Consider the following 27,706-nt stretch of genomic DNA (forward strand, 5'->3'; position numbering starts at 1 on the left):
AACTTAAGAAATAGAGAACAAGAATTAAGTTATAATCTTTTAAGATTTGCAGTGCAAGCGTTTTTGCACTGCATTGTTAATAATTAAAAAACGGCTCCGAACTCTTGGCAAAAAGCCGGTAGGTTTCTTTGTATAAGTATGTCTACAATAACAACTAAAAAAGTTGTCAGATACCTCGATTATTCCAAGTCATTATAAAATTAGTTGAAATTTATATTTTTATAGTAGAAGATCTTTTTATAGTAAAGTAAATAATAAAAACAGTAAATATAATAAATAAAACAGATACTTATAGTAAAGAATATAAACAAATATGAAGTGTCATCACCGCAACTGTCAAATAAATGTTAGCAATTTATTCTAAAATGTCACCTTCGTTCGATTACAGTTACAGTGTGATCCGAACAAATCTGCTTCATAAAAACGCTTTATAATCCATTTATACAAATGAAATGAAACATATTATTGTGTATTTCTTTAGGTTAACATTAATAGAAATCTTCAAATATTATTTCTACGCGTATATAATAAAATATGTCTAGTGGCTGTAATTCCAGTGTACTCGGCAAAGTGATTCTAAAAAAGAACACACCTACCGCCTAAATATTTCGTGTTGGTATCATGCGACGTCACAGGCTATGACGCGGATGACGCGCAACAGTTAGTAAATTCGACGAAGTATGTAGATATATACAGGGTGTAACAAAAATACAGGTCATAAATTTAATCACATATTCTGGGACCAAAAATAGTTTGATTGGACCTAACTTACCTTAGTACAAATGTGCACACAAGAAAAGTTACAGCCCTTTGAAGTTATATATTATATTTATAATAGCACTAAGGGCCTTAGAGGCCCATGGCTTGAAAAGTTTGTTTTTTTTCTTCATTTTCACGTTTCTTTATGTACTGAGATCTTCTCTGGCTTGATATGTGATTTTTCTCCATTCCTTCCTGTTATTCATTTTTCTTTTCTGACCCTGTAGCACCATTCTTTCCAAATCTTTTTCGACCTCTTGCTTCCATCTATTTTTCGGCCTTCCTCTTCTCTTTCTTGAAGCTGTAGTGTAGTTTAGTACCCTTTTTGGAGTCCTCGTGTTTGGCATCCTTTCAATGTGACCTCGCCATCTAAGTCTCTGTGCCTTTATCACTCATTTGAAGTTACAAGATGAAGTGATTTTTTCCAATATATCGAAAACTATTAGAGATTTTTTATTGAAAATGGACATGTGGCATTATTATGGCAGCAGTATCTTACGAAAAAACTATAGTAAAATTTGGACACCCCATAAAAATTTTATGGGGTTTTGTTCCTTTAAACCCCCCCCCCCCCAAACTTTTGTGCACGTTTCAATTTAATTATTATTGTAGTACCATTTAAACACAACGTTTTAAAAACTTTTTTGACTTATTGCTTTTTCGAAAAGTCAATTTTTATCGAAATATTTTGAATATTTGTCAAATCCACCACATATTTGTATATGGTTAAGTACGATTATGGAGACTTGGTAATAATATGCAGACTTATTTATGCTTTACATTTTTAGGTATATTTTGAACCATAGTAAAAAAAAAGCCAGATCTCGATAAAACGTGCCTTATCGAAAAAATACAAAGAGGCAAAAAGTTTTAAAAACATTCTGTTTAACTAATGGTACCTCAGTAATAGTTTAATTGGAACGTACACAAACATTTGGAGGGTTTAAAGGAACAAAACCCCCATAAAATTTTTATGTAGACATGTTAAAAAAGAAGTCGCAACTCGATAAAAACTGCCTTATCTGAAAAATACTAAGAAACAAAAATATTGAATTTAACTAATGGTACCACAATAATAAAATTGAATTGGAACATACACAAAAGTTTGGGAGGATCTAAGGGATCAAAACTCCCATAAAATTTTTATGGGGTGCACAAATTTCACCATAATTTTTCTTTAAGATATTCCTGCCATAATAATGCCACATCGAGATAAACTGATTATTTAACATGTAAAGTTGACAAATAATAGATCAGCTGTATTAAATACAGTTGATCTAATTTTGACGTTTATAGTTGTCATTTTTTTAAAGTTGTAAAAGTTTTAAAGTATTGTAATATTCTAGGTATTTGGTGTTTGTAATATTCCACCCGCAGATACAAAACAACTACTAAAATCTATGACTCTCAATTTATGGAATGAAAAATGGAAAACATCTACGAGTAAGTTAAGAGACGTTAAAGAAGATACTGGTCCATGGAATCCACATACAATCAACAGATCGAATCAAGTCATCTTATCTCGTCTTCGGTTAGGACACTGTAAACTTACTCATGAGCATCTCATTACCCATACCGAAGCACCAAAATGCAGAAGGTGTAATATGCCATTATCAGTAAAACATGTGCTAACAGAATGTGATGAATTTGCCGCTTACAAACAATCTATATCTGGTTATTCAAACAATATGAAAGACATTCTTAACCTGCAAACCGACTGTAAACCTCTTTTCCAATTCCTTAATAAATGTAACCTAGCAAGTAAGATTTAATTGTACACAATTTCATACTTTTGTAAACTTATTAATTGTATTCTCGTTACCCCGCTGATGACCTTTGTGGTTAATGCGGTTATTTCTAAATAAAAAAAATTGTAGGTGTAATGAAAATTACATCTCTTGATCAACTATTTATGAATTTTCAAAGGGTTGAAATATTTAAAAATTACACTTAGAGCACCAAAAACTCATTTAATTCATCTTAACTAAATTTCACTGATTAAGTATAACCTTTTTTGTATAGTTCGTAATGAGGGGTAGTAAAATAAATTTAAGGATTGAAATACTCAGAAATTATATTAAGAATATCAAACCATTATTACCTAAATCATCCGTCCAAATTTTATCCTATTTAAGCTTTTTTGAGCAATTTTGAGAAATTAGGGGTAGTTTTTACCCTTAAAAATGGACTTTTAAAGGGTTAAAATAGTTAATAATTAAAGTTAGAGTATTAGATAATAATATTTAATGCATCTGAATAAATTTCACTCCTCTTAAGCTTTTTTATAGATTTTGGCAAAAAGGGGATAATTTTTCCCTTAAAAACTAAAAAGCGCCCTTCGGCACCCTATAGCTTTTGAAGTAGAGGGTAAGCTGAACTTAATTCCAAATTTTTATACAAATCGGTTCATTCTGCAAAAATTGCGAGGTTTTGTCCTGTTTTAAGCTTCATTTCTTGGACTATAACAACAGTGATGGATATAAGTCAATAGTCTGATAAACTAAAATGATTTTTATGTAAAGACGGTTTTTACGAGGGGATGATGGTATAGTTTTTGTAGTGTAGAGGATCCGATATAAGGTCGATTTGCACCGATCTGTTTAATGGATAAAAATTATTGGATGTGTAATTTAGTACGTTAACAATTATTACAAAAAACAAGGGTTGCCCGAATTAATCTTGTAACTATAATTAATTAGATAATAATTAAAAAATGACATTTTTTGGATCATTGTAAAAAAAGGTCTTTTATAATTTTTCTCTAAAGTTGATCGTTTTCGAGTTATAAACAATTTAAAACTGAAAAAAGGACGAGAAAGATGACAATTTTCAAGGCTCAAAAACACAAGTAAAATATATTATTTTTGTAATCATCAAGTACATAAATTCAAGTTCAAACCTTTTCCTATCAGGTCTCGATAAGAATTTTAGCCACGTTTTATTCCAGAACATATTTTTTTAATTGGTAATGAGGAAGGTTTTTTATGGGGAAACAAGTATTAACAACTAAAAAACAATGTTTCAGAATGAAATAAGTCCAAAAAACTGATCATGATAGAATAAGGTTTGAACTTGAATTTGGTACTTCGTAATTCCAAAAATTATATTTTATACTTATGTTTTTAAGCCTTGAAAATCGCATTTTTTCGTTCTTTTTTCAGTTTTAAATTGTTTATAGGAGACCTTTATAAAAGACCTTTTTTGATTAGAATGACCTAAAAAATCTGAAGTAATATCTGCCTGGGTCGAAAAATGTTTTTTTTAATTTATAAAAAAAATGTAATTTTTTTTATTAATTAATTACAGTTAGAACAAGATTATATCGGGCCACACTTGTTTTTTTTAACTGTTAACATGCTAAATTACATATCCAATAATAATTTTTATCCATTAAACAAGTAAACAGATCGGTGCAAATCGACCTTATATCGTATCTTAGACTATTGGATGTTGGTCAATTATTTATCCATCAACAGCAATTAATTAGAAATAAAATATGCCGTTAAAATGGGCTCTGCACTTTACAGAATGGGCATAGGGAATTACACTTATATAAGAAATAATGATACTCGAAGCCTCACCAAAGTCAACTACTAGATTCGCATATTCTTATGTTTTAGAAGACATATTTTCATAAAAAAAGAAGATATTCCAAAACTAATTCGAAGAAGAAATTAAATTTGAAGGAATATCTAACTGGATTTATTTGTTATAGTCTGATAAAGTAAAATTATTTTTACGTGAAGACGGTTTTTACGTTAGGGGATGATGGGATAGTTTTTGAATGTTGGTCAATTTAGCCATCAACAGCAATTAATTAGAAATAAAATATGCCGTTAAAATGGGCTCTGTACTCCTTTTCATTGCAGATATATAGGTTAGGGGAGTGCAATTAGAACGAAAAGACACAATGTTTCGGAAAAAATCAAACAAGGTTATATTTTTCTAATACTTTTTTTGTTAGTTTATAAATATGTTAAAGTAAAAAGTTCTACTCACAAACTTCGCCGCTAATTGTTTATTAATTGTTTAAACAATAACAATTATTATTTTGTATAAATAATGTTAAGAATATGGGTGAATTCAACATTTTATTTTGATAAAAAATGTTTTTATTTTAGTTTTGAGTATGCTGAACCCGAATCTGACATTAAAATTTGCAAATTAAAAATGGCGGATTTTTTCCTAAAAATCCTTAAAAGTAGTTGTAAAATCCGATTTTTTTTATAAAACGTGTTTGTTTACTTATATGTGGATATTTTTGAGAGGTTGCTGAACCTGAATCAAATTTTGATAATTTAAATTATAAAATGGCAGATCCAAAATGGCGGATAACTTAAAAAATAGTTGTAAAATCATAATTTCTTTACAAAATGTATTTATTTCTACTTATATTTATTCTTGAGAGCTTTGATAAACCTAACTTAAATGTTAACATTATAAACTATAAAATGGCGGATCCAAAATGCGGATTTTCTAAAAAGAACATAAAAAAGAACATTTTTCTAAAACATTTATTGTCTTTATTTTTAACAGGTTGTTAAATCTGAATTAAAGATTAAAAATTTAAATTTCAAAATGGCGGATCCAAAATGGTGGATATTTAAATGAAAAACAAGTAGAATCCAATCAAACAAATATGGAATTTGATTGTTAAAAAAACAATTAACAAATAATTTTCGCAATATTAAAAATTAAAATGTGTTAGAAAGAATATTTAAAAAAACAAATTTTCGATTAGAAAGATATAATTACATATTGGAACATAGTTTTTAATTCCAAACAACTTTTCTTTATAAAAATTTTCGTTACTGTGAAATATAAAGGTACTTTACTCTTGAGTGAAATTCATATTTTTTGACATAGCTCGTACAAAATTAACAAAATTTGATATTTGATGATTGCATCTTATGTTATATATGATGCAGAGTATTTTATAAAGAATAACTTTTTTCGTAAAACTGATATTAAAAAAGTTATCAATAGGTTCCCAGTTAAGCACACTGTATAAGAGCTAAAAAAAATTTTTTTTGTTGAACATTTATTATTGTTGAAGCTTATTATTAAATGTATTTTAGGTAAGTTTTACAGAAAAAAGTTTTGATCACTCTATATACATTTTTTCAGCTGGTAATTTTCGGTTTTTGTATTACATTTTTGCTATCTTTCTTAGTTTTCTCAAAAAGAAATTGTTTATTTCATTTTTAAACTAAAATAAGTCAGTGTTTTTTAAATATAATATCCCAAGTTTTAAAAAAATAGCAAAAAAATTGTATTAGATTTATTCAAACTTGAGTAATACCGTCTTAAAATGGTGGGAATTCTGTAAAACTACGTAGTTTTCAAAAATTACATTTTTTGAGACATCGTATTATTTGAATTAAATTTTTGATATTTTTTTTTGAATGAAACATCGTTTAGTAAGATGACTTAGAGGTAAGTTGTGCAAATTTGAGAGTTTTATAAGTAATATTGTATTAGTTACACATTTTTAAACAAAATTCATGTAAGGCTCACTTTCCGCCCACACCGTACTTATGTACATACATTTTATTTCTTTTTATTACAACCATAAGATAGCATATTTCATCTTCTTTCATGTCCAATTTGTAAAATTTCTTTTGATCCATCAGTTAAAGAATTACATTAAAAAAACCCAACCGTGCACTTCTTCCAACGCTAGTTTACAGTGCGCCAATGTGTGCGAGAAGGGTGACTTTAGCGTTATAAATAAAAAATTACAGAAGCTAGAGATTTAATTTTAGAAAAATCTTTATATAAGGTTTTTTTGTAAAAGTTTCTGAATTTTTCAACGCTCAAGTCAGTTTTTTTCTAAAAATTATATTTTCGGAGTTATTTAAAAAAACATCTAACTTCGCTGTTCATTTGTTTAATAAAAAATGAAGCACCCAATTCTCGAGTAGAACTTTTTGATATGTTGTTTATTAAACATTTCTTAATGAAATTACAAAAATTTTTATCTTGTTTGATTTTTTCCGAAGTGAAAATCTAAAAGCACTCCCCTAGGTTGTATGTTACTGTTTCTCGGAATCGTCTACAGCATTAAATTTTTTCTTTCCATAATAAATTAGCAATTAATTCCCGGGGGTTGAATTTTCGAGTTTTATCATTTTTTCGGGGGTGAGTTTTGCACTTGGGGATGCTGGGGTAGATTTTCGGGATTGGTTAATATACCAATCAAGATCAATTAATTAGCAATAAAATATGCCGTTAAAATGGGTTCTGTACTCCTTTTCGTTGCCGAGATATAGTTTGGGTGCTGCTAGCTTTACGGTAAAGTTAGCAGCACCCACTGTTTCTGGGAAACGGCTACAGTAATATTTTTTTTCTTTTCGTAATAAATTAGCAATAAATTAGCAATTAATTCCGTGGAGTTGAATTTTCGAGTTTCGTCATTTTTTCGGGAATGAGTTTTGCGCTAGGGGATGATGGGGTAGCTTTTCGGGATTGGCTAATATACCAATCACGAGCAATTAATTAGCAATAAAATATGCCGTTAAAATGAGCTCTTTACTCCTTTTCACTGCCGAGATATAGGTTGGGTGCTGCTAGCTTTACCGTAAAGCTAGCAGCACCCACTGTTTCTCGGAAACGGCTACAGCAATAAATTTTTTCTTTCTGTAATAAATTAGCAATAACATATAGTGTTAGTCTGAATTCGGTCTTATACAATGGTGCTGCTGACTTTACCGACATATATAGAAGGTTGACTTCTGTAGATTTGCCACTGCAAAATCCATATTGCTGAGACACTATTTTGTGCCTAAATACTAATGATAGATGTTCTGTTAATATGGCTTCATACAGTTTGGGAATGGTGCTTAATATAGATATAGGACGATAGTTCTGTATATCATGCTTATTACCGCTTTTATAAATTGGTGTTATATAACTCAATTTCCAGTAACTTGGGAATTGACCTGATGATAATGACTCATTGAATATATAATATAACGGACGTGCTAATAAAAAACTACAGTATTTCAATAAGACAGGAGGTACTGCATCAGGACCTGGACCTTTCGGTGGTTTCAGATTAGTTAGATGATGATAGACTTCGGAGATGCTAACAGAATAATTAGAAACATTCTGATCACTATCAGTTACGAGTATTTGATGTTCAGTTATATTATCCTTACGATACACGGGTAGAAAATAAGAAACAAACAGATTGGCAGATTCAGTCATAGAATTGGACCTAACATTATCAAGGAACATTTCAGAAGGTAGGGAATTCTGGTCCTTATTGGCATTCGCAAATTTCCAAAACAACCTACTGTCAGCCTGTATAGAACACTGGGCATCACTCACATACTGATTATAGCATTGTTTCGAGAGTACTTTACACTGAGATCTAAGACACGAAAATTTGTCATAACTGTCTAAATTCAACAATGTCTTGTGTTCTTGGTGTGCTATTTTTTTCCATATAACTAGTTTCCATCATTCAGGTGTAAACCACGGAGGAAATTTCTTAGCAGAATTTTTTTTTGGTGGGGACATGAATCTCGATTATTAAATATAAGACATTGTAAAATATATTAATCATTTCATCTAACGACTTGCCCAACAGCAAATCATCCCACAAAACTGCACATAAACAATCAATAATAACTTCAAAATTTGCATTTTTATTAAAATCGTAATAATATTGTTCAGGAATGTTATGAGTGTTAGTATTTTTAAATCTTAAAGAAGTTACAATAGGAGGGTGGTGACTATCGGGGGTAATGAGATCACCTATTGATTTTGAGACTATGAGAAAATACTAAATCCAATAGAACACCTCTCTAATTCACAATATTCGAGCACTGAAAAAGATTATTAAATGCAACCATATTTGATAATAAGTCAATAGCATTAGTTTCAAGAAGATTAGCTTGTACATTAGGTGTAGCTTCAGATGCCAGATTATTCATTCGCCAGTCACAATTAGGAACATTAAAATCGCCAAATATATGAAAACAAGCTTTAGAATATTCTTCGTTAGTGTGTCTACATCATGACAAAATGTTTCAAATACATCTAATGATGCCTTTGGCGGTATATAAACACTACCTATCACTTGAGGACAGTTATTACCAACTACAACAAACAACTTTTCAATAGTTCGAGAAGTGTCCAACTGACGGCTAGTGAGGGACTTGTGAACTGCAATTAAAACTCCACCGCCTCTTTGTAAGGTACTCGTATCTGCGGAACGATCTCTTCTGTATACATTATAGTCATCGAAACCTAATTCTCCATCATGAAATTCACCATTTAACCGGGTTTCAGTAAAAATAATTACAGTAAGGTCTCGTTTTATGCGGATTCTTTTTATGCGAATTCGAAGTTATGCGGTTTGTATTTCGTTCATAAATTTCTATTATTAACTATTCCCATCCAGATGTCAGTAATTTGACGGTTTGCAATTCGGGTATTCCCCTTGTTACATGATGCATGTAGCTATTATATCAAATCAATCTGAGTTTTGCATTTAAATCATAACCTGGAATTGTTTTGAAATTAAATTTAAATGTTTAAGTATTTAAGAGTATAAATGTTGCTGATTTCTAGTTACAGTATAATAAATAGCCCATTTTGATTTCTGGATTAAAACATTTAATTCAGTATCGCAAAGTTTTATGTTCCATTAGAAGATGATTTTGCAATTTCAATGTCATAAGTCTGCGTTTTTAACTTATTCTTTAAGATTCTACTTGGCCCAATGGAGAAACAAAAATCAAGGACATACACTTTTTGGTGGACGAACGTCCACCATTTTATGTGATTTTAGGAAACTACGGAACGTATCCCTACTTTTTCAATGCAAGTAAAGTCCTTTTTATGTGATTTTCTTATATGCTATTTCCTGTGGAACGTATCTACCGCATAAAACGAGATCTTACTGACATTCCTACAATTTTAGATGGACGAACGTCCACCATTTTATGTGATTTTAGAAACCTACGGAACGTATCCCTACTTTTTCGATACAAGTATAGTCTTTTTTATGCGATTTCTTTTTATGCGCTTTTCTCTGGAACGTATCTACCGCATAAAACGAGACCTTACTGTATATTATAATTTGTTGTGGAAATGTTGCGCTTCAATATAGATAGTTTTGTCCGTAGTCCTCTAACATTTTGATAATATACACTGAAATAGCCATTTGATGCATTATAATTTGTTGTGGAAATGCTGGGCTTCAGTATAGACAACTTGGTACGTGAACCTCCAACATTTTGACAAAAAATATTCAGTTCGTCAGAATTGACACTACCTAAAAGTCATTCATTTGTACGTGAACCACCTGCATTGCGAGACAGTCGAGGAGGTCTTGACACAAACTCTCTAGCTGTGAGCCTAGCAGGCCATGCATCTGGCTGCAGCATAGCTTCAAAGAATGATTGATGAATACCAATTTTAACAGAGCAATAGTAATCATTAGATGTCAATGACTTAAGTGAAAAATCTTTCTTCAACAAGGAATGTTTTTTTACTATGTAATCACACACCTGATGCTCAGATACACCAGGGCTAATATTATTTAAGTGAATAAATCTCATTCGCTCAACTCCGGCAAAATCAGCATCAGCAACGGTACCAACACTACGGTGTTGCGACTGTTGTCAATCTAGTTGTAGGTAGGTCAGCAGTAAATAACAGGTACAATAAGGGACCGAGTACGCTACCTTGTGGGACACCGGCTTTTATTTTAAGTAGTTCTGCGCGAGCATCTTGTTGTTTTACAAAAAGGTTTCACCACTTTTCACATGCATTTTAAGCTTTCTACTGGGATTTTATGCAGAGTGTATTCTCAAATATTGAGTCTTCAAACCACCTTTTTGTGTAAATTGCTTAAAACAAATTTCACACTTATAAGGTTTTTCCCCAGTGTGCCATCTCAAATGTTTTTTCAAATTACTTGCTTCGCTAAATTGCTTAAAACAAAGTTCACACTTGTAAGGCTTTTCTCCAGTGTGTACCCTTAAATGAATGTTCAAATTTGTTTTTCGAGAAAACTGTTTAAAACAAATTTCACACTTGTAACGATTTTCTCCAGTGTGAATTTTCGTATGCTCAATCAAAGAACTTTTACGAGTAAACTGTTTAAAACAAACCTCACACTTGAAAGGCTTTTCTCCAGTGTGCACCCTCAAATGTACTTTCAAATTACCTGCTCGAATAAACTGCTTGAAACAAATTTCACACTTGTAAGGGGATTCCCCAGTGTGCACTTTCAAATGAATTTTCAAATCTTGTGCAAGAGTAAACTGTTGAAAACAAATTTCACAATCATAAGGCTTTTCTCCAGTGTGCACGCTCGAATGTGTCTTCAAATGCATTCTCCGAGAAAACTGCTTCAAACAAATGTCACACTTGTAAGGCTTTTCACCAGTGTGTACCCTTAAATGAGTGTTCAAATTTGTTTTTTGAGAAAACTGTTTAAAACAAATTTCACACTTGTAATGATTTTCTCCAGTGTGAATTTTCGTATGCTCATCCAAAGAACTTTTATGAGTAAACTGTTTAAAACAAACCTCACACTTGTAAGGCTTTTCTCCAGTGTGCACTCTCGAATGTGTTTTTAAATGCCATTTCTGAGAAAACTGCCTCAAACAAATGTCACACTTGTAAGGCTTTTCGCTAGAGTGCGTTTTTATATGTCGTTTCAAAGAACCTGTGTGGTTAAATTGCTTAAAACAAATTTTACATTCATATGTAGAATTCTTTACTGTTGCTTCTTCAGTGGTTGCATTTTGTTGTTCTGTAGGGCCTGCATGTTCAGTTTTCATGACTTGCAATTTGTTCTGAGAAAAACCTAAAATAAAAAAAAGAGTGTGTACTTTGCACGTATGTAAGAAGTTATACTTCTATTATTATGATTTCAACGAAATAAATATGTATTATATTATTTATCACAGTGGAGTGATATTCGTTACTGTTTTGAACTTAGACCATAAAAACTGATAGACACGCCTTGTACCGAACCGTTGAAACAAAGACCTCCGCGAAAGTGACGTCACAATACGGCAAGAACTCGTTTGGATTCTTAGCAAAGCACTAATAAAATTACCCAATTTTAGATTAATTTTAATACAACTTCAATATTTTGTAGAAAATATGGAAGAAAAATCATGTAGCAAATTAATTAATAAATATTTTTGACTTACAAGTAATTTTGTAAAAATAAATGTTTTATTTGAAAGTATATCGTAGGTATATCTCTTCTTGTTTGATAATCAAAAATAAATTTAAAGGAGAGTAATTTTCTTTTGGGTGAAGTTTAAGTTTCAGGTTAGGTGAAAAAATATGTATGAAATCTATTAATTTATTGACCACAAAACAAAATAGCTTTTGTTAACTTACTTCTAACTCTTATTACATTATTTAGTTTTTACCTTCGTGGTACAAAGGTTTGAAACAAACGGTTTGTTTCAAAATCATGATCAAACATGTTTATGTACTTTGTATTCGTTAAACACATAACCATGCACGTTTAAGATCAATTTTGTTATTAATTTAGAATGGTTCAATTTTTTTGAATTGTACATAATTCTAATTTTGCTTTGAGCAATTTTGCAAATAGGTATGAATGACGTCTTTAGAAGGTTGAATTAAAAAAATTTTGCTATATTTGCTATGTATGATATGCTATAATTGTTGTGTCAAATGAATGGCGAATGTAAATTATCACATTCAATTGCACACAAACATATGTCACAATCTCATGTTTTCTTAACTTTCTTAACTACAAACCCAGCGATATAGTCAACAACATCGCACACATAAGATGTTTTTGAAAAACTTAAATTACTTACAGTATAATCATAGTTACTAGTTATTATTTCCCTATTATTTTCATCAGTTATAAAGTTGTCAATGAGTTGATGATCAACAGTTTTCATTTTCACAGTATTTGTTGTGCTCATTGCTAAAATTGGTTTGTTCTATGCAATTAGCCTGGGCAGATCCTGTAACACTTGTGTGCATTAAGAGTCTTTTATATGCATATTTAAATTATTTTGCCGTTGGGTTGTTGTTATAACCTCCATGACTCCTGTAATAGAACTAAACAAAACATCTAAGTGATCCTGAGAAAGTTTGTAGGCCGAAAGCTTCTTCAGACCTCTATCCATATCCTTCAAGTAATTTTTCCAAATTCGCATTAGTGACTTTAAATTAATGATCATACCAATAAAACCCGTTTTTCTTTGGCTTAGATGTAGTCTTATTTAGATATAGCACCATGCACCATTGTCGCTCTTCAATTTTTTGAAAAATCGCTTGTTTATGATGCTGCTGTAAACTGGATTTTAGGTGTTTTGCCCCTTTTTTTGTCGCTGCTTACAATTAAATGTACTGCAATATAACAACAATTAAAAAATTAGTGTATTGGAAAATTTTTAAATTGGAACAATTTAAAAAGCTTACAACGCCTATAAACACTTCTAATCTCTAACGTTTTCTGCCGTAAACTGACGTCACGCACAGCTGTGTGAATCGTTTTATATTGGCTTCACTCTTCGAGGCGAGAGAATAGCATTACGAGGTGTCTACAAGTTTTTATGGTCTAAGGTTTTCAATTTTAAGAAGCTTTACACCAGTGGATATATAAGTAATAAGTAAATATTTTAACTTCCTGTAGAACTGTCATTTCTGTCATGTCATCATTCAGGATTTCCATTATCAGTCTCCAGTTTCCACAAACTATTCAACATGTGAACAACTCAATTTGGGCTCAAATGGTACCCTGAGCAGAAAACGTGATATTTTGGGCATCTTGTAATCAATGTTTCCATGACTGATCGTGTTAAAAGGGTTTTTACCTGAATATTTTTGTATTTTGGTGGTTAGCATGTCAACATCTTGTGAATATAACCTATAACCTCTTCTTAAAACCGTAGTCAAAATTTCAAAAACTTTGTGTTAACTTATCAGGTTATACTTATTTTAGGTCAGCACTGATGATGATCTGTTATCAAATTGAAAACTAGTTCTGTGATGTAGCCCTTCTTAGGGAATTTTAATACATATCCCTTTTATAAAGAATTTTACTTGTTTTTTGAAATAAATATATTTTAGTGAAATGAATGTCGACTCGATTCAAGTTCTCTGTTAAGGCCATGGGTACATAATTTGCAAATATTTTACGGCTATCCCTACTTTTTCTGTCTTTACACGGCAAATTACGTGTAGTAAAATTCACACTGGTATGGATATGTAAACATTACTAGAACGTCTTCTTCTTCTTACTCTCTTTCTTGGCTTGCATATACTAGAATGTCATTCTACTTGAAAATGTCATCATTAACTTAAAGAAATGGCTTTTGAACGTTCTTGGATAACTGTTGTTTGTATAATTGCAAATTATTAATTCAGTTAATAAATATGATAATTTTTCACTAACTATGTATTCAGTGATTGTAATAATTTATACCTATGTACAACAAAAACTAATACTCAATCGAGAAAAGAGGAAAAGTGTAAAGTGATTTTTTAATAATATATTGTTACTCTGGAACGCTTATAATTTTGAACATCTTTAACAATAAAATACTTGAATCACAGAATATATTATCCTGATATATTCTCTGCTTGGATCTTCCACAAATAATACACAATAAATAACTTTTTATTAAGTTCACGTCTTAAATCAATTATTTATCAAATACACTATCAATATATTATTTAATCAACAACTTAAAATATTCCCGATGCCATAATAATATATCATGTCAAATATTTAAAATTGTCACTGATTGTCACTTCTGACTGACAATATGCTGACAATATTCTATTCGACTAAGTGCGTTGTAAGCCAAAGATAGATTTGGAAAATATTACCACCGACATTGTGTTCATTTTTTTCGAATCCTGAAAAAACCAATAAATATTTTTGAAAAATTTAAACGCTAAATGAAAGACTAAATTATTACCGAGGGCCGAAAGTCCCTTAGAATAAATAAAAAGTTTATTTTGAATGAGATATTTGAAATTAAAAATCACACTAAATTTTCTCTTAGTTTTTCACCCCTGTAACTTATTAAACTAAACATTATAGAAGTTCTCAAGGACTTTGGGCCCTCGCTAATAACGTAATCTTTAATTATTCTGCGTTTAAATTTTTCAAAAATACCTATTAGTTTTCTCAGGATTCGAAAAAAACGAATCCCCATTTGAATAGCATTGCAGCCGAAAATACGTACCCATCCTCTTAACCCAGATATGAAAATATCAAAAGGCACCTACGAAAATATTCCAACATTCTCAATTTATTTAAGAGTCATTTAGCTGCTTGAGGAAGAAATTTGTTTTCTATCCTATTTTGAAAATTAGTTTTTAAATTTGTAAACTCCATACCTACATCTGTCGCAGTTGAGTTAGTCTTTTCCCTAGACTCAATGGTTTTGTTGAATACATTTAACTGTCCCAGCACAAACCAAAAAGTGCTCCAATTTCTGTTGTGAAGAACTGTCGTAATACTAGAGGACAGTTTACTTCAGCAAGAAAATAGGATTTTAGGCCTTCGTACAGCTGCAGGATTCTTTCCACAACTGGTAATAATGACCGAAATCTTGTATTTCCATGTCTCACTAATTTTTTGTACTCGATGTCAGCTGTCTCATAAAACTCGTTTGTAACGCGTAGGTACAGTATACAAAAATATTTATATATTTTTATGATAGTCTCTATTTCGGCAGGAACCATCAACTCCATGTTGGATTGTATTGTAAACGATGTGTGCGCTGCAACCAATGCCTTTTAGGTTAACCTTCCTTGAGCCTGGAATAGACGAAATAGAGTAGATATGCCTTTCTTAGGTACAAAGTACTTAACAACTATCGGTGCCAATTTAGCACAATGTCTGTTTGATGTATCTGTTGAAATGCTCAAAAAACTCTTTCCTTGTGATCTCTTTCTATCAGTGCTATCACTCCCGCGATAATCGGTTGGCACTTGGTATGCACAGACCCGAATTTGAGCTCAAACAGCTTCGATATTAATTTAGAGAAGCAATCAGGTGTTTTAAAAATTATAGCTGACATTGCTGCATGGAATGCAAATAGCTTCTTTACAGTAATGGAAAGTTCATGTTTTGCGGGTTCAGCATTTTTCAAAAACGATGGTAGAAGAGTTTGGGACGAGAGAATGGCACTTGCGCTGGTCTTGTGTTTCGAGCACTTTAGATGATCCTTGATCAATGGCCGGGATGTCGGTGTTGTTCAAGTTTGACCGGGACGCTAACGCAAACCGGCCGGGACACCGGGACAGGGATCACAAACCATCCCGTTCGAACCGGGACGTATGGTAAGCCTATGCAGAGTGTATTCTCAAGTGAGTCTTCAAACCACCTCTTTGTGTAAATTGCTTAAAACAAATTTCACACTTGTGAGGTCTTTCTCCAGTGTGCACTCTCAAATGTATTTTCAAAGTACTTGTTCTAGTAAACTGCTTAAAACAAATTTCACAGTTATAAGGCTTTTCTCCAGTGTGAACTTTCGTATGTTCACCCAAAGAACTTTTCTGATTGAACTGCTTAAAACAAATTTCACACTGGTAAGGCTTTTGTCCAGTGTGCACCCTCAAATGAACTTTCAAATGACTTGCTCGAGTAAACTGTTTGAAACATATTTCACACTTGTGAGGGGATTCCCCAGTGTGCACTTTCAAATGTCTTTTCAAATCACTTGCTCGAGTAAACTGCTTCAAACAAATTTCACACTTGTAAGGCTTTTCTCCAGTGTGCACTATCGAATGTGTTTTTAAATGCATTTTCTGAGAAAACTGCTTCAAACAAATGTCACACTTGTAAGGCTTTTCGCTAGAGTGCGTTTTTATATGTCGTTTCAAAGAACCTGTGTGGTTAAATTGCTTAAAACAAATTTTACATTTACATGTAGAATTCTTAACTGTTGTTTCTTCAGTGGTTGCATTTTGTTGTTCTGTAGGGCATGCCAGTTCAGTTTTCATGACTTGCAATTTGTTCTGAGAAAAACCTAAAATAAAAAAAGTCTGTGTACTTTGTACGCACATAAGAATTTATACTTCTATTATTATGATTTCAACGAGATTACATGCAAAAGTAATAAGAAAATACCAAGAACCACAGCAGTGGCGGCCGGTCAGGGTCGGCAGTGCCGACCTACACATTTATATAGATAGATTTTTTTAATATTTGTATCTGTGAAGTAAAAAAAATCTGTCAGATAATACAGACTAAATTTTATTCATGGTTTTTAAAAGGATTTGATCAATCCGAGCGTTAAGTGATCCCTGCGCATAACAGACTTCTCAAAAAATGAATGATCCGAGCCATTCATCTGACTTTTCGGCTAGCCGTACAGAAAGCATCCGTAGCTGATGATTTACACGTAAAACTCACCGAAATAACAAGTCGATGAGCAAGCGAACATACATTCTCTCCGTAGGCAGGTACGGCATTTTTAAATCTGCCGGTCGGTAGTGCATCGCCAGATCGCATCGGCAGAAATTGTCAAAAATAATCACGCCGTTTTACGTCGTTTAATTGATATTGTAATTTTTTTAAGTTGTCAGGAATTATCATGTAGTGGACATGATGGATCGAAGCATTTGTTAAAAATCAAAGTAATTATAGAGAAAATAATAAAATTGTTTTAGAAATATTTACTTTCTGATTCGAAGTGTATTCGTAATACAGAATGAACTAATACATATAATCAAATAGTTACATTTTGAATAACGTTATTGAATCTGAGATTTAGAAAACCATTTGCTTTTCGCTGGAAGTAGATGAAACTTCTGATTATCATGTCATTCACAATTATCAATTATTATTGTTGTTCAATACGCGTTACGTCGTTACGTGGTAATATTTATGACAGGTTTTTAGGTTTTAGCAACGTGAGTAAAAGCAATAAGGCAGAATATATTTTTGATGTTTTAAAGAATTTTTTAAAATTTTTTGATATCAAAAATAAATTTTTAGGGCAAAGTGGGGCAATCTTATGACGGCGTTGCTGTGATGTGTGGTGAATTGCATGGTCTCCAGGCAAAAGTTAAAACTACATATTGTATCACAAGCTTTATTTACTCACTATTATGCGCATATAATGAATTTAGTTTTGCATGATACGTGTAAAAAATAAAGAATATCGTCTTTTCTTGCCAGTTTAGCTCACCTAAACGGATTACTGCTTTAGAACAAATTTGTTTCGAAAAAAAGCGAACAGTTTGTCAGACGCGATGAAATTTTAAATCTCGGTTAGTTTTATCTAAGCAGATTATCTCTGGTAGTTTTAGTATCTGTAGCAGATTTTCGTGAACAGCTTTTGGAAGTTTTTGATTTTATTATTGATTTTATTATTGATTTTTATTTTGATTTTGAAATTGGCGATACCTCGATCCGTGAAGCAATCGATTTGAGAACTTTCTTTTAAATTTAAATTCTTTTAAATATTTTTAAGACAGAGTTTGCCCAAGATATTCATTATTGTTCAAAATCAGTCAACTGACATTATTTATTCAGAGAATAGAATACGAAAGCTGGTGCAAAATCTCAGAGATTTTCGTATGGATAGTTTCCAATATATACGCAGTGACATTTTGGACTCGCTTGATATTTCCGAACCATACCAAAAAAGACAACAACATGATACATATCTCGAAAAACGAATAGGTATATCTTGAAATTTTGGATACCTACTAATATATGCAAATAGATACTCGTTTTTCGAATTTTGAAGATTTGCAAATTTTTGACCTCTTTTCCAAAGAATTTCCAAGATATGTATTATAACAAGTTAGGTACTTAAAAATTATGCCGATCCAAATATTTTCAGACAGTGGGATAAGTTACAAAATATGTATGTATAATTCTATGTAGTAAGTACTGCAATTCATTATAACGAACTGTTCATCAATTATCTTATCACCACTACCACCAATTTCTGCCTCAAATAAACGGGATTTATCTTGTCTCAAAAGAATCAACACGTATGGTCGAAACACCATGAAACAAGAGAGAATGTCAAGTACATCAAATAAAAAAAACAAAAAACAACAAAATCTCATATGATGATTTAAGCCTTTTAGTTTGATGGTATACCTATATGAGGAGACAAAAAACCTTGCCGACCCTGTCTCCAAGGCCACGAGCCGCCACTGTGCAACCTAAAGACCAACTGGGAGCTATTCCGACAAAAACTTGATGAGAACATTGAACTAAATGTTCCACTCAAGACATCACAGAACATTGATGAAGCCGTCGCAAATCTAACAAAAGGAATCCAAACAGCAGCCTAGCATGCAACTCCCAATGTTGCCGATAATAAATCCAAAGGTGATAATCCAATTATTGTAAAAAAAATCATGTAGAAACGAAGACTTCGTAAAAAGTGGCAAAACCATAGAACTAAAAACAATAAAAGAAATTACAACAGAACAGCATCTGAATTAAAAAGACTACTACACACAATAAGAAATCAGAACGTACAAGAGTACCTCGAAAAACTAACACCTACGGAAGCAACAGATTATTCTCTATGGCGTGCTACACGGAAAATGAAAAGACCAATACAACAAATACCTCCGCTTAGAGACTCTGCGGGAACATGGGCCAAAAGTAATAATGAAAAGACCAAGGCCTTTGCTGAACACCTAAGCAACGTCTTTAAATCCTACAACATGGACCAAAACGACGAAGATAATAATGAAATCTTAAATTTTCTTGATATACCTTTTCAAATGGATCTCCCAATCAAAAAATTTAAACCTAAAGAAATCCGAAATTATCAATGAAACCAATCCAAAAAAGGCTCCTGGATATGACCTCGTCACTGAAAAAATCTTGCAAAACCTAACTAAGAAAACAATCATGGCAATAACACATATATTTAATGCAATACTTACGTATGCACATTTTCCCAATCAGTGGAAAGTAGCAGAGATCATAACGTTACAAAAACCAGGAAAAGACCCCAAAGAACTGAACTCATAGAGACCCCATTAGTCTCTTACCTATATTATCTAAGCTATTTGAAAAAATGTTTCTACGTCGATGAGAACCAAAAATACAAGAAACAAGATTAATTCCAAAACAGCAATTTGGTATTCGTTGCAAACATGGAACAATAGAACAAACACATCGTATAATCCAACAAATCAGCAATGATCTAGAATCTAGAAAGCAACGAGGTACTATAGTGCAACTTTTCTAGATATCAGTCAAGCATTCGACAAAGTGTGGCATACAGGACTCCTCCATAAGCTGAAGAAAGATATTCTGTATCAATATTATTTAATTATAAAATCGTATCTGACAGATCGCTTTTTACTATTTAAAATAAAATCCGTTGTCCCACAAGGTAGTGTACTCGGTCCCTTATTATACCTGTTATTTACTGCTAACCTACCTACAATTAGATTGACAACAGTCGCAACATTCGCAGATGACACAGGTATTATCGCATCTCACACAGACCCCCCAAGAGCTTCGAATAACATACAAGCCCACTTAAATAAAATAGAAAAATGGTTAAAAAAATGGAAATTAAAAGCTAATGAAACAAAATTGACCCACAAAACATTTACCATGCGAAGAGAGAGCTGTTCACCAGTATACATAAACAACAAACAATTAGTACAAGTAGATACAACCAAATACCTTGGCATACATTTAGATAAAAGACTAACACAGTGAAAACACATCTTCACCAAAAGAAAGCAACTTGGACTCAAACTTCAACAAATGTACTGGATTCTGGGCAGCCATTCAAGACTGTCAATTGAAAATAAATTAGTGGTATACAAAGCCATACTTAAACCCATATGGACCTATGGCAGAAAGCTATGGGCCTCAGCCAGCAACTCTAACTTGGAAATCATACAACGTTTTCAAAATAAGGCATTAAGAACCATAGTAAACACTCCATGGTACTTCCCCAACGCAATAATAGAGAGAGACCTGGAAGTTACCAGCATCAAAGAAGAAATCAGCAAATACAATGAAAAGTATGAAAAAAGACTTAGTGTGCATCCAAATGATTTCGCGAGTAAATTATTAAACACGGAGGGTGAAGTTCGCAGACTGAAGCGTTATAAACCAACTGACTTACCAAATAGATTTTAGAAAAATTAGAACTATTTTAAGTGTTACTTTATTTTACTAGTCGTAGGTACGATCTATACATTAGCTGATAATTTAGAAAGGAAAGTTTTCATTGGAATTCTTACCTACATGCCATAACCTAAGAAAGTCGTAACTTTAACTGATTGTAACGGAACAGATTGTTAAATAAAATAGAGTAATAAAAAAACAGATCGTATCGACAGATGCCGAACTTGGAAATCATACATTTTCAAAATAAGGCATTAAGAACCGTAGTAAACGCTCCATGGTACGTCCCCAACGCAATAATAGAGAGAGACCTGAAAGTTCCCAGCATCAAAGAAGAAATCCAGTGAAAAGTATGAAGAAAGACTTAGTGCGCATCCAAATGATTTCGCGAGTGAATTATTAAACACGGAGGGTGAAGCTCGCAGACTGAAGCGTTATAAACCAACTGACTTACCAAATAGATTTTAGAAAAATTAAACTATTTTAAGTGTTACTTTATTTTACTAGTCGTAGGTACGATCTATACATTAGCTGATAATTTAGAAAGGAAAGTTTTCATTGGAATTCTTACCTACATGCCATAACCTAAGAAAGTCGTAACTTTAACTGATTGTAACGGAACAGATTGTTAAATAAAATAGAGTAATAAAAAAACAGATCGTATCGACAGATGCCGAACTTGGAAATCATACATTTTCAAAATAAGGCATTAAGAACCGTAGTAAACGCTCCATGGTACGTCCCCAACGCAATAATAGAGAGAGACCTGAAAGTTCCCAGCATCAAAGAAGAAATCCAGTGAAAAGTATGAAGAAAGACTTAGTGCGCATCCAAATGATTTCGCGAGTGAATTATTAAACACGGAGGGTGAAGCTCGCAGACTGAAGCGTTATAAACCAACTGACTTACCAAATAGATTTTAGAAAAATTAAAACTATTTTAAGTGTTACTTTATTTTACTAGTAGTACTATCTATACATTAGTTGATAATTTAGAAAGGAGTGAATGAAGTATTCATTGGAATTCTTACCTACATGTCATAACCTAAGAAAGTCATAACTTTAACTGATTGTTCCTAACGGAACAGATTGTTAAATAAAATGGAGCAATAAAAAAATGATTTCAACGAAATAAATATGTATTCTATTATTTATCACAGTGGAGTGATGTTCGTTACTGTTTTCAATTTTAACAAGCTTTACACCAGTGGATACATAACTGATAAGTAAATATTTCAACTTCCTGTGGAACTGTCATTTCTGTCATGTCATCATTCAGGATTTCCGTTATCAGTCTTCAGTTGCCACCAACTATTCAACATGTGAACAACTCAATTTGGGCTCAAATGGTACCCTGATCAGAAAACATGTGATATTTTGTGCATACATGTTCAATTTCACAATTATAATCAATGTTTCCATGACTGATCAAGTTTAAAGGATTTTTACCTAAATATTTTTGTATTTTGGTGGTTAGCATGTCAACATCCTGTGAGTATAACCTAAAACCTCTTTTTAAAACCGTAGTCAAAATTTCAAAAACTTTGCGTTAACTTATCAGGTTATACTTATTTTAGGTCAGCACTGATGATGATCTGATATCAGATTGAAAACTAGTTCTGTGATGTAGCCCTTTTTAGGGAATTTTAATAAATATACATTTTATAAAGGATTTTACTTATTTTTTGAAATAAATATCGATTCAAGTTCTCTGTTAACCCAGATATAAAAATATCAAAAGGCACCGCTAGGAAAATATTCCAACATGCGATTCAGAGAACCGATACGAAACGAGTCTTTGTACTCTAATACAGAGTATGGCATTAGTAATAGAAAATATATTTCGTTTTGATTGAAATCTGTGTCCTGCCATCCCCCGATAACGCTATTTCTAGGTAATGATTCGGTCTAGAACTTGAATCGAGTCGACATTAATTTCAATTATTCCCCGTTAGAGGGCCTTCTAACCTTACTACGGTATAAATAGTTTTATTTTGTACCGAGAACTACGGAAGTTTTGATGTAAATTTGTCTTCTTGCATAGCCTCCTTGACAACAGGTACACCTAGAAATAGCGCTATCGGGGGATGGCAGGAGATAGATTTAAATCGAAACGAAACTGTATATTTTCTATTTTTACTAATACCATACTTATACTTCGTATTAGAGTACAAATACTCGTTTCGTATGGGTTCTCTGAATCGCATGTTGGAATATTTTCCTAGCGGTGCCTTTTGATATTTTTATATCTGGGTTAACAGAGAACTTGAATCGAGTCGACATTCGTTTCACTTATTCCCGTTAGAGGGCGTTCTTTACTACGGTATAAATAGTTTTATTTTGTACCGATAACTACGCAAGTTTTGATGTAAATTTGTCTTCTTGCATAGCCTCCTTGACAACAGGTAGACCTAGAAATAGCGCTATCGGGGGATGGCAGGAGACAGATTTAAATCAAAACAAAACCGTATATTTTCTATTTTTAAATATATTTTAAACAGTTTAATTGTGTTTGTATTTAAATATTAAGTAAACTAATTTTAATATTTAAAATAATACCAAAAATTAAAAACAATGGGTGTGTTCACCAGACCAGTGCGCTGTGTCAGCGCTTTGAAGCTGCTTAAGATTTTTCGGGTGAACGTCAGTCAATTTAGGATAAACTTCAATGTGTTGACGAAGCGGTCGCCATTTTATTCAACGTAGGATTTGCATCACTTCAATAGAGAGATATCGCAAAGTCAAACATTATTACCATGTCAAGACGTAAATAACGGATAACTGTCTAATTCAACAAAGGCATCAACAGAGTCATCGCAAACGTTTTGGGGCGGGGCTTAACGTTATTATCACAACGGACGTTTGGTATTAAATGTAACCTAGAAATAATGTTGAGGAATACTGTAACGTTTTTTTATTTGAAAAATGAATTTGGATATTGAGCAGGTTGACATGCATTTTAATTTTGATGACTACCAACCATTTTATTGAATACAAATGTTAAAAAATTGAAATTTTGACCAAGTTAAAAAAAGTTTACAGGCAAATCACATGCTTATCCACCAAAAATACATGGGTAAAAGCCCTTTAAATGTTAACAAAAAGTGTTACAATGACATTATTATTCAAAAATCCAAGTGATGGATAAAAATCTGTAAGGATGTGGCCGTTGGCTTCTTATGACCCCCCACAAGGGATGTGGATTGCTTAATTGACAATATGTCTTCACATTAAGGACGGTGAGTATCAACTGAATTGAATATTCAGAGCATTTCTGATTGGTGTAGGAACGAGACTGTCAATGTAGCGTAAGGTTTTGTGGATTGATCTAATGTTACACTAGCGACCAATTTGAACCACTAACTACAAAAACCTTCCAAATTGATGGCTAGTGCAAACTTCCAAAATTCACAAAACCTTACGCTATATTGACAGTCTCGTTCTAACATCAATAGGAAATGCACTGAACGCTCAATCCAGTTGATACTCACCATCCTTAATGTGAAGACATATTGTCAATTAAGCAACCCACATGCCTTGTGGTTGGTCATTGGGACCCTGCAAGTTCGGCAAAGCGACACCTGGTTTTTACGCTCAGCAACTTTCTTCGCACTTTTAATTATATTGGCCAATTATATTAGTCCTGGTTACTGGATAATTGTCGAGGCAATAGCCCAAAAAAATAAGAAGACAAAGTAAGATTCAGGTTATGTTATTAAAAAGTAAACAATTGTATGTAGTAAATAAAATTAGTTAATAAAATGCAGTACTGCAAGCAAAATACAAATAGTTAAATTTACCTTTATATAATAATTGCATATCATATCAATATTGTGGAGCAATATATAATTTTTCTTGTTCAATGACAGTAGGTATAAAATATACGTCAATTTGACAATTTCAATTGACAATATGAATTATTTAAGAAAGATGCAATATTTCTCCGCTATTCGCGCACGATCGTTTCTCGTATCCCCTCCAAGAACTTGCACACCGCGAATAGGAAGCAAAGGCTATATCCTTACGGATTTTTATCCATCATTTGGATTTTTCAATAATAATGTCATTGTAACACGTTTTGTTAACATTTAAAGGGTTTTTACCCATGTATTTTTGATGGCTCAACATATAATTTGCCTATAAGTATAACTAAACTTTGCGTTTTACCTTGGTCAACATTTCAATTTTTTACCATTTGTATTCACGAAAATGGTCATACTTATTTTAGGTAACAGCACTGATGATGATTTCCTTAGATCAAAAATGTTCTGTGATAGATGTGGACCTTTGAGAGGTTTTTTTAAATAAATATGTATGTATACACCGCACTTAGGCGTCAACGCCCTTAGGTAGGGATCTATGGGGGAGTATCACCGAGCCGCAAGCCCTTATCCCTTGCCGTACTGCTCCCTCATATGTTGATCAGATGCCCGCATATTCCAGTTTAGAATTTTATACTGACGCGTCAGCCTTTTTGTTTTTCCGATGGCCTGGGCTGGGCTTGAACTCACATACCTCATGGCGAAGTCAAGTGTGGGTCAGCCGCTAGTCGCACTGAGCTATCTGATCGACCTAAATAAATATACCTTTAGAAAAGGATTTTTATTAATTTTTTTATACAAAAAGATTTTTGCGTGCTCTAAATGAGTACATATTTAACATTTGAAATATTTATTTTTAATATTTATTATAATTAAAATAAATAAAATTTTTAAAAGTGTTTCTGTTAAAAATGAAATTTATTGAAATAAAAGTACAGTGGAACCTCGATAAGACAGATTAATCAGGACAGCGGCTGATCCTGGTTATAGAAAATCCGAGTTAGCCGGAGAATATGGTAAAAATTAATAAAATACTGTATATAGTTACATACAAGTAAACCCTATTATAATTGCGAAAACATAAATTACGTACAATTGTATACAGTATACAGTATTGTTCATTTCTTGGTAAAAACTCAGTCAAACTGAAAAAATTTTTGTTTTGTCTGATGAAAATCAGTCCAGGTTAGCCGGATTTTCGGGTTGTCAGAGGCCAACTTATCGGGGTTCCACTGTAATTATTATTATTGGTTATATTGTTATTGCAGTATTTTTATTATAGGCACTAAAAGGTCTAAGGTGAAATTATACATAAATATGTGCAAATTGTATAAAATCAAAGTTTTCTTGAAAAGTTACCAAGATACGATTTTGATTTTGGTCAGAGCGCGATGATTTAATATACCACTTTGAAACATAACCGTGAGAATATATTATTGGACTTCATTAAGTTGGAGGGTCCGAGAAGTTAGCCACATTAGATTTTCACAGAACGTGGATTTTAAGTTTGACTGTGTTGCCATGTGATTATAATGTATAATATGTTGCACACTTCAAATATACAGAGAAAGCTTTGAAAACTACCTTTTTTACATTATTTTATGGATTTTGCTGTTTTTTAATTTATGTAAAACACGAACGAATAATTTGTTGTTTGTTTGATATTAATTGCAGTTAATTATTATAAATTTTTTGTGGCAATTGCCGTGATAGATTACTGGATAGCTTTGGCAATAGAGTCAGAACGTTTAAATTTGCGTTTGCCAGATTGCACAGATGTTCCGCAGATATAAATTTTATGACTTTCTTTTTATTATTTATTATTTGGAATGAATGTACCTACCTGAATACTGATATACTGTTAGTGACTGAAAAGTGTTCACTTCGTCAGTAGGTACGTTATTTTTGTGTGCCTTTTTAAAATATTAAAATGCCTACAACTATTGTCCCAAGTGAAAGATTTTCACTGTTTAACTTTATTATTTATACAAATCGTATTTTCATATAGATAATAAACTAAAAGTATATAGTAAAATCTTAAAGCAGCAGAATTTTACTTATTTTACACTTTTTAACTTTATTATTATTATTGATACTAAAATCTTGGTATTTTGATATAATTTTTAATATATCTGTTTCCCGCTTTAAAAATCATATTTCTTCCCTAACTTTTTAATACTTTCGGCTAGAGCTTTTGTATTGTGATTAGTGCTACATGACCTGTATGTATTAGATAACTCAAAACTGTTATACCTTGGAACATTTCTGAATTGATTTATGTGTTATCTTTTGTTTGTAATTGTACTGACCTATATGTTATCTTATTTTTTTTGTAACTTTATTACTCATATGATTATTTTTTTTTCTCAAACCACTTTGTTATGTTATATTATGATAGTTTAGAACACTGTAACATTTATATCTGAATAGGGCTTGCAAGTGAATAAATAAATAAATAAATTAGAGAAATTTAAAAGTTTTTCTCGGTATTTTATCTACATAGTTAATGTTTTCCATGTTAATAAATAAATTAATAAAAATATGTCACATGCTCTTTTCCGATTTATTCTAAGAATACATGGCAACACTGTCATGCCTTCATTTACTTATATCTGTAGCTAACTTCTTGGACCCTATCTATCTATCTATCCAGAATTTAATGCCCATATTATTTACTAATTCTGTTACTTTCTTTATGTTGTACCTGTAGATCGTGTCACAGCGCAGGTAAGATGAATCTCGCTAAGATGTATTTTTTAAGAAAACTGTGAGCACTCTATGTATTATTTTAAGTTATATGATCACTAACTATTATTATTAACACCTTAGAAAACAATTACAGTAATTTTGTAGATATTTATTATTTTCAATCCTTAGCACACTTCTCTTTTATAACCATAGAATACTGTTAATAGTGCAAAAGAACACTAGGGTATAAGTTTGTATTAAAATAATCACCAGTGAAATCCAAAAGTTGATTTGTTACGATGGGGCTGAGGGGGAGGCGGGAGATCAAGGAG

The 27,706-nt window shown here is 32.1% G+C and overlaps 1 protein-coding gene across 2 annotated transcripts in view; it reads right to left on the reverse strand.

Moving 5' to 3' along the window:
* LOC114328665 (zinc finger protein 227-like) overlaps nt 1-27,706 on the reverse strand; it is a 41,590-nt gene that overhangs the window by 13,383 nt on the left and 501 nt on the right. The window contains exons 1-2 of one of the 2 annotated variants that reach the window (XM_050654918.1): nt 15,130-16,063; nt 10,943-11,587 (exon numbers count right to left, since the gene is read on the reverse strand). In XM_050654918.1, the coding sequence (XP_050510875.1) occupies nt 10,943-11,561 (619 nt within the window). In that variant the 5' untranslated portion in view covers nt 11,562-11,587; nt 15,130-16,063. Of the gene's footprint in view, nt 1-10,942; nt 11,588-15,129; nt 16,064-27,706 lie in introns of those variants that run through there. The other variant, XM_050654917.1, reaches the window with a different exon arrangement.

The sequence above is a fragment of the Diabrotica virgifera genome, chromosome 6 (assembly GCF_917563875.1).
Source record: "Diabrotica virgifera virgifera chromosome 6, PGI_DIABVI_V3a".
NCBI lineage: Eukaryota > Metazoa > Arthropoda > Insecta > Coleoptera > Chrysomelidae > Diabrotica > Diabrotica virgifera.